This window comes from Pararge aegeria, chromosome 17 (genome assembly GCF_905163445.1).
Source record: "Pararge aegeria chromosome 17, ilParAegt1.1, whole genome shotgun sequence".
In the NCBI taxonomy this organism is placed as follows: Eukaryota; Metazoa; Arthropoda; class Insecta; order Lepidoptera; family Nymphalidae; genus Pararge; species Pararge aegeria.
The window spans coordinates 14,405,311-14,414,712 of record NC_053196.1 but is presented as its reverse complement, the minus strand read 5'-3'; the positions used below and the strand labels follow the sequence as shown (position 1 = coordinate 14,414,712).

General features: G+C 34.2%; 1 protein-coding gene across 5 annotated transcripts in view; it reads right to left on the bottom strand.

Annotated features, from left to right (window-relative positions):
* Positions 1-1,642: 1,642 nt before the first annotated feature.
* Positions 1,643-9,402, bottom strand: part of LOC120630932 (NPC intracellular cholesterol transporter 1) — a 78,816-nt gene continuing 71,056 nt past the window's right edge. For 3 of the 5 annotated variants that reach the window (XM_039900283.1, XM_039900286.1, XM_039900287.1), the window contains one exon: positions 7,763-8,202. In XM_039900283.1, coding sequence (XP_039756217.1) covers positions 8,191-8,202 — 12 coding nt within the window. In that variant the 3' untranslated portion in view covers positions 7,763-8,190. Of the gene's footprint in view, positions 2,648-7,762; positions 8,203-9,402 lie in introns of those variants that run through there. The other 2 variants (XM_039900284.1, XM_039900282.1) reach the window with 1 other exon arrangement.

The following is a 9,402-nucleotide window of genomic DNA, read 5'->3' as shown; positions in this document are numbered from 1 at the left end:
AAATAAATTAAAAAACACTATTGAATTTTTTTTTTTTTAAAAAAACTTCCACCCTCCGCTTGCGGGGCTTTTGAATGCCCAAGCAACCGGTGGTCAGGGTTCCAAGGTGAGGAACCTCCTCACAATACGCGCCGTTTCAAGGACTACTGCCTTCTGTATCCGACCCTTGATCCAACAACCAAGCGAAAGCTTCTAAGATGTTGGTCGAAGCTTTTCGCGAGAAGACCATTGACTGAAACGACGATCGGAACAACAACGGTCGACTCAACATTCCACATGGCGGTAATCTCGTGAGCAAGGTCCAAGTATTTAGCCCTATTATTATTACACTTTAACTTTATGATGATCCATACATGAAACCGATTGCGAGTATTCTTGCAAATTTCGCATTCGATAATCGTTGCATTGCTAAACCATTGTCGATCGGCTTATCCGGTAAGATAATTCTCCCTCTCCGTCTATTTTCCTTAAGTCCGTTAGCTAAATTTCGAAGCACACCGCTGCTTCAAAAGATACTTGACATAAGAAAGATTTGAAAATTACATTTGGTCTAACTGCTTCAAAAGTGCTCAAGACACTAATAAGCACAGCAAATATATTATCTAAGTACCAATTCTCCGGAGTCCGATTCGCTGCATATAATGATGATAACTTCGAAAGTTTAAATAGTAAAAATGTCATCTCCTTTACTTTGCTCTAAATTTTACCTTTCTATCTATATAATCTAATGAGATAGAAAGAAACCTTTTCAGAAGCAGTAAAACGTAATCATACCACTTTTTACAACATCTAGATTCAATTACATACGTAGCAGTCACATAATATTTTGACGAATATTAACATAGCAATAGAAATACTACTAAATAACTCCATAATAAACGATTACTAAAATAGTTTCGTTCCTCATTTTTACTAGAAAGAGAGTAAGCTTTATATCATTAATTTTAAATGGTATGTTTCTTTCAAAGAGGACATAAACACGTTTTGTTAATTTACACACACATTTAATTGCCCCCAAACAACGGAGCCTTAGAATTTAATCAAAGTGGAAAAGGTCCGCCATCTTGACAGATAATTATTATAATTATTACAGGTCTATTTCGCGCCCTGAGAATATAGAAAACTACTACATCTATCTAATAGAGTAAAAAATCACAATATAAAAAAAATGTTAGTTTTAAAAACAAATTTTTCGAATAAAATATTTTATATCACTAACATTGAATTTCGAGTCCATTTATCACACTTTTTCACTCCGTTCAGTATATAGTTCACTTGTAAACTTCGCTTGTAACACCGAGATTTACAATTACAATAGTAGGTATATTTTGTTACCTAATCTATCCAAATTTTCTATTAGACCGTCTGGCAATAGTTATTTTTAATATTTCTACTAAATATACTAATTACAGAACAATGTATAAACATCTACTTACCTTAGCTATTTACTTGATGAATAAAAGATAGTTATTTAGTACAAGTTGTAGGTTCTTTAACATCTACCTTCAGATAGTTAATTTTCAGACGCTCCAAAATGAAAAACCAGTTCTGGGGGCGCCACATTTGCATGGCAATACATTTGACAGTATAAGTGTATGGGAAAAACTAGTTCCATTTTTATTCGCAGTTTTTTATATTTTCCTTGTCAGGCTTTACAAGCCGGTAGAATTAACGTCACACCTGGCTCCAAGCCCGACACCCATTAAAATGTCGTTGCACTGTTTAGTGCTATTCTCTTGTTTTTATTGTTATCGTCTTTTGCACTAACTTCATCAAATACGTACTGTACTTTGCACAAACGTCATTCGAGGCTAGTGCCATGTTAATTGTAGTTAATGACTCACTGACTGAATACCTTCCGCCACAGCACCTACAGGGTCTGTCTGTATTAGGCGACGGTGCAGAGTTCTGCGAAACTGCTCTAAATCACCTAGTTTGACAATCACGTAGCTTGACAACACTCTAGTCTAGAACTTGCATTATACGCGTCCTCATTATACTTACCTATTAGTGACCCACTGCTGGGCAATGATCTCTCTAATAGCAAAGGGATTTAGTTCTGTGATCCGCCACGCTTTTTATTTGGGGGTTGGCGGATTTAAATTATCTATAAATGCTACTAGCGGCAAGAGGTGAAAGCGTAATGGGTAAGGCTTCGGCTTCCGTTTCGGGGTGACCGAGCTCGAACCTCTGACTTTTCGGAGTTACATGCTGTTTTCATTTAAACATTTCCATATCACTTGCTATAATGGTAAAAGAAAACATCGTGAGGAAACCTCTTGGCCAGCGAAGTAGACTACGGCCTAAACCCAGCTGATTCTGAGGAGACCTGTGACCTTTAAGGGCCGATGATGGGTTGATATCATGATGGTGATGAAGAAATTGTCAATATAATGATTTCTTAATCGAATTCGTCAATACACTTACCTAATTACTTTCGTAATGAGTCATTATGATTGCAGATTGTACGATCTATTGTAAATTGTAAATCCCGGGAAGCGAATATATCGAGGTTTAGTGGGGCACTACATTTCGTTGGTGAGGTCGAGGCCGCTGCTGGAGGCCTGGGGCTCCACTGGCGTTGAGTCTAGACTGCCGTAGGTGTGGCTGCCTCCCACTCGCCAGCGTCCCCGACGGCGGGTTATGCCTATAATACAAACCCTTGTATTCAGATATTTGAGATCGGTACAGTCCGAATCAAACTTCATGACTTCTGAATTCAATATTCGGTATCGGCCAGTAGGCACAGAGTTAGAACATAAAGATAACTCGTTCGGCCATTTTGGTAGCAGTGCATTGTGTCCAAAAACAGGTAAAACTCCCCGCACACATCGCACTTCAAACCCGAGTAATGTTGCTAGCCCACAAATTTTTCCCATTTTATGGTAAAAGTTTAGAACATTAGAGGTAAAAAAAAATACTGTTAACTGCTAAATGGACTAACCGCCTGCTCGTGAAACACTACTAAATGGAGTGGTTTTTGATGCTTCAATATTAGTCGTATACACGGTTTCCGTATGTTCATAATTCTGTGCTCGCAGCTAGCTTCCGTGACGCCATCAAGTTTGAATCGAACCGTAAAAATGTGGAATTTTCAATAATAAGCTGCTTTTTTGAACTCAAAGGATAATTTTCTAAACCCAAAAGGACAAACAATTAAATTATATCTCCGCAAATCGCTTGGCACGCTACTAATCAAAAAAATTAAAGTAATAAGCGAACTTAGTATCTAAACGTTGAAGCTGAGTAACTAAGTAAAATAAAAGGTTTTTGACAGAAAGCAATATGCTTAAGGCCTAAAAAACGTGTAACCAAAAACTTGAAGGACTTAAGGAATCTTCCTTTTTAATGATCTATTTAAATCTTTCTAAACACTCTAAATAATAATAAAAAAACATTAAACAACTTTTACTTTTCACTTACAACTATTGTATTGAACATTTTTTTTTGTATTTATTTGTATATAGTTTAGTTTAGAGATTCATTTTATCATCGGTGGCAATAATTCTGTTGTATACAAATCTCTAATTTGACAGATATAAAAATAGATAGTGCTGTCCTTTTCCGTAAAGAATTTAGTGGAAAGGCACAATAAGACTACTTTAGGACCTGTCAATTTAGTTTAGTTCAGAGCAATGGCGTGCATAGAAGGCATGCACAGGGTATGCAGAGGATACAAAATGAAGAAAATCAGTACATGCTATAAAAAACTTAACGATAGGCATTGTAAAGTTATAAAAATCCTATCCTCAAGTATTTATAACTCATATTGGAGGTTTTAATCAATTTTATATCATCTGTATACCTCTATGCACGCCACTGGTTCAGAGATTAGTGTTTGTGATTTTATACCCAAAAAAAAAAAGTTAACTATGATATGTATGGAATCTAAAGAGCGCTACCTACTTATTGTTTTCCAGTATTTTAACTAGGTGGCGCGCTGTCGATTCTATACAAATCATTGTCACGATTCACGCAATCGAATAACTAGAAGGAAGAAACCTCACACAAGCAACAAACAATCGGTTTCACTATAAAATAATCACCTTTATTGTTACGGTAATATTTGAGTGACCAAGCGGATGGCCCACCTAACAGTAAGTGGAAAACCGTCGTCTACAAACATAGTAACACTTGACAGAGCATGCAAGAAGCACGTCCTGCTGTTGCCGCTCTGTGTCCATCAATTTGAGGCGTAGCTGTTAAGCCTCATGTGCCTTTAATAACAAGAGCAACCAAGCCATTTAGACCGGAACACAGCATTGCAACAATGCTGCTTAGCGGCAGAAATAAGCATGGTGATAGTACTTCCCCGGACGAGCTCTGTCAAAAGTAGCTTAACTACTAGTTATACACGAATCTCTAAAGTAAACTGAATTGACGGGGCTCAAGGTTGTAGCATTATTTTTTTGTGCATTAATTGTGAGGAAGACAGTTATTTTAGATCTGTCAGTGGGAGATTTACATAAAACCACAGGTGTCGGCTTATCATGTCCATACAAACTCTCTGATGATTACGCCACTACCGCTGCTTTGTATGCAGATTGTTACCATAACTTCAAAAAAAAATCTTAGATTATAACAGAACATCTCTAAACTAAACTGACAGGTCTTAATTAACCTGTCAGAAAAGTGTCATGATACGAGTGATTTAATGTTCTTTGTATGAGTGATAGACCTACAGATAATAAAGATATTCTAGTTCTTGCAGATTAAGTACATCAAAAATTAGCGTGTTCTTTATGCACGCTTGCTTGAAATGTGTGTGCCCATGCAAAAGAGCTGATAGTAAGCCAATTTTACTTTTTACACGTACTTCTAGATGTCAATGAACTTCTATGATAGGTGCTTTAAGCAATGATAAAGTAGAATATTCTCTTACGTTGATTTCGCTTGCCCTGAGCAGACTCTATAATGATGGAAAAGAAAAACATTACATATTTGTACATTGGACCTTGGATGATATTAAAGCCGACATATTATTTTACTTAAGTATATATAAACTATTTTAGAAAACTTAATTAAGTAAGTAAGTAGTTAAGTTATTTATTATATAAAATATGTATAACATATAAAAGCACCAATCCCCTTATCTCAAATAGCTACAATCTTTCGAAATTAATGTGAAGATTTCGTAGCACGTTAAGACTTAAGTGTTTAATATGAAATAAAAATTTGATTTTTTTTCTTTATGTAGAAGAGGGGTTAACAGGTCTTAAGGTCCCACCTAAGTAAAGTTTTAAAAAAGATGGCGCTACTTTTCGTGGTGATTATTTAGTTCAATATGTGGGTACAACTTATACTTACTTCGTTAACGGTAATTAATGTTAACCACTTAAAGCTTTAATTATTTATTTCCGACACTTCATTAAGACTTAGCTGGTTACTTAAGTGACCACTTATTTTGTTACAAAAACTCACAATAATAACAAAAAGCTACGATTTCAAGGCCAACGGGACCACTTAAAACTTAGAGTATGTAAACACACTGACGGTTATTGATTGCGAGAGAAAATAGCAGAGAAATCAAGTTGCCTTTTATTTTAATTTTGAAATTGTCATTAGAGTTAGTTTTTCCCCTCCGAGAGCGATCTGATCTTATTATCATTTACGGCAAAAAATACCATTATCAAGGGTAGGTATTAGAGTTATTACAACACATGCTGATTTATTCTGTTATGGTTACGTTTGTTATGTGACTCAAGCATTAAACAAATTAATTAAAAAAAAAAAAAAACATATTTATATAAAATCAGAAATCAGATAATTCCCTGAGCTAGTAAAAACAGCGGTAAAAATACCTTACGCAGTAACTGTTTGAAAAATTATATGCGTATACCTATATAATACGTATAAATGAAGTTTATAAAATTTACTTCCTTCTAAACTGTTCATGAAATAGCTTCTGCAAAACGGTTGAAAATGCCCCGCAAATATTAACCAGACTTTCTTTCAAATATTCTGTAGAAAGGGCTGTCAATGTGCGGCAATAAACAATAAAGTTTTATTTTACCGGTTTTGATTTATGGAACAAAAAGTCAACGTAAATTGTATGAATCAATATAAATATTTGTCTATCGCTAAAATCTTCTGGCGGCGTTAAATTAATGGAATAAAAAGTAAACTATACAATTATCGAGTACAATAGCTAAGGGAATTTCGAAGTTTCGTATTGTGTAAATTATATGAATAACATTTATTCATATAATTGACACAATATTGTTTGTCTATCGCTTTAAGACAGCAATAGTGACGTATTATCTATGGCGGCTTTAAATATCAGTCTGTTTTCCTTTGGGTTTCTTTACATAATAAGAACTTGTAATGGGACATTTCCTTAACCAACTAACCTAGGAACACTGTAGCTAACAAAAATTACAAATACAATGTCATACCTACTACTGCTTAATTTATATTTGATAACTAGTGAAAATGTCCAATATATTTAGAATCTGTTTCAATAAAAAAAAAATCATAAAAAACAAATTTCTTAAAAAACCATACCAAAAAGTTTAAACTGAAATCCATCGCGCAAAAATATACACGAAAATAAAATATTAGCCCCCTTTTCATAACAGGGGGGCTTTTATTTCGTTATCTGTTTAAAACATGATTCATTACCTATACATTTAGAGATACGAAAGGCAGACACTTTCGAAGCGGAAAGATACGAATATTAAACACGGAAACAAAGCCGTACAGTGACTTAGCCTTTTTCCTACGGAAAAAATTAAAGAAAAAAAAACTAAGAGATATATGCAATATTTAGATGTTTCATCAAATGTCTTATATAAGTTTTTATACTTAATGTAAATTACCCCGCATCATTACATGCAATGAAATGACAAACATTTACCCTCGTGTAAGTATTAAACTTGTTTGACGTGATAGGAGTTACGTTAATTTGTAAATTTTTAAGTAACTATAGAAATTAATTTGACCGTATAAAGTCCCAAGCTGCCAGTCATTATATAAATTTATTCTTAACGCCTATGTCGTGAATATTTACTAAAACAAAAACCTTGCCTCTTATTAATACACGTGACAAAACGCTGGAAATACAGTCACAAAGTTCACAATGTTTTGTCATATTCTGACGTTTGAAAGGTGCTCTCAGTTGAAGTGCTGCATAACTATTCTGACGTTACGCCATGCATATAAATAAGGGGCAAGTAAGTGGATAAGTTCAAACTAAAATTAAACGTACGGTTTTGCTTTGTTGTATGGTTTCCAAACGCCGTACAACAAGCGAGAAGCATATGAACGGAAACTGTCCAGTAAAGAAGATTTTTTTTCCAATCCAAGTCTAGATCAACAAATGATCAACTATTAAAGTCAATATATATTCTCATATGGTACCGCCTGTAGATGCAAATAAATGATCTCCTTAAATTTCTTATTTCAAACAGCACATTTATTTTAGCTTTAATTATTCAGTCATGGCGCCTGCAGTACATATCTTTGATAGCTTATATTTCGAAAATAGAATATTATAAAAACATGTCTTATAAAATACTTATTTGTATATATCAGCTATTAATTAGTATGGGTTTTATGCGTGGCTTCTTTTATGGGAAATAAATAAAATGGCGGACAGTGGATAAGCCAGGCGCCATACTAACATATTAACGTAATGCTCCCTATGACATATTAACGTAACTCCAACGTAATTTTTTTTTGTATAAACATAGACATAGACTAGGATCTCAGAGCGGTGCTCATGCCATGCAGAGGTGGTAAACTAAAAATAAAACAAAAGCAAATTATAAAAAAAAATCTCAATTTATTCTCTATTACAATATGTAGTCCGATGCTATAACAATACATTTTAAACCATAACCTTTGGATAATTGAAAGCTTTACCCTCTTATCATTAAGTACTAACTTTAAGTATTCTTTATGTGGGAGATTCCGATAATGGTAACCACTCGAAACTAATACAAAAAAAAAACGGTTTTAGTTATACAAAATACAATTCGATTGATTAACATTAATTAATTATTATAGTTGATTTAAATACAAAATCTACACATTTAGGAACATAGAGGGCACTCACTACAACGGAAATCTCCAGTATAAATACAAGAATCGAAAAACGATTTAAAAAATAGCATAGAAAAATGTTCCACACGGTTTTAAACTGTTAACAGGGATGCTATATTTATATTTTGGTTCTTAATTTCCTTGGCATTACAGGCGTACCTGCAAAAATATGCGCCTTTTTTATATACTTATTGACAAAACAGTGAGAAAATTCATCGACACCTGTTACACTAATTAGTTAAGTACCAATATTTGTCCCATATTTGTTAGCGAAGGCGCAGCGAGGGGAAGGAAGGGGAAGCTAAGGGGAAGAAAGGCGCTTCAGGCCCGCCCGTATTCCGCAATAGTTAACTGAATATAATTAGCCAATGATCACGTCCCCATACTGAGCCGGACGTTTCAAAATAAATTACCTTAGCATGGCTTGCGTAATTAAATACTTTTCCATAGTCACAGAAAAGGGGAGCACGGGGTATTCCTTCGCGCACCTCCTCCTTTTGTAACTCTACACTTTCAAACACACGCACGCACTAAAAAACGATCCCATTGGGACATTTAAATAAGTATCACAATTTTTAGATAAAATATATCAAATGATACACCCGTACTATTTTATTTTAATCTGCGTTTAACTTTCCCTCCTGTCCCCTTTAAGCAAACCTGGCTGCGCTCTTGATTGTTAGTGAACTATTCAAAAATAATAAAAAGAAAAATTTATATAAATATAATACAGTGTGCGAAACGCCTACATACACGAGAAAACATTTTAATTAGCACCTACACGTTCAACAACACAATTTTGTAGCATACTTTTACACCCAGTGAGGTACTTACCTTTATTTTATGAATATGTCTATCTATAATATCGCTTTTTATCGATTAGTAAAGTGACCAACCACCACACATGTAATTGTATTGCATTATAACTTAACGGAATTTAAATTTATTTATTAATAATGAGTATATAATGGAAACGATTTAATTTGTTTATTTATATTATTTGACCGATCACGCAGGGCCACTGAAGACCGTGTCACTAATAAAGAGAAAGAAATATAAATAAAAAATAAACTTGTATTTGTAAAAGAGGGCTCTGCAACCATGCCATAGTGTAGCTGAGAGCGAAACAAAAAAACACTACACATGCTAATTAAAGCATGGCAAACGCGAGGTGAGCGGGGAATCGAAAGCAGAGTCGCATTCCAGCGAGATGTACTTTAATTCGACCGAGATATATTATGCTTCAATAACAAAAAAAAGCACAGAACATCAACAAAATAAAGTTCGTAAATTTAAAAAATCTTTAAATACTTATTAGTGTTGAGAAATTTTTACAAATGGATTATAAATACATGATGA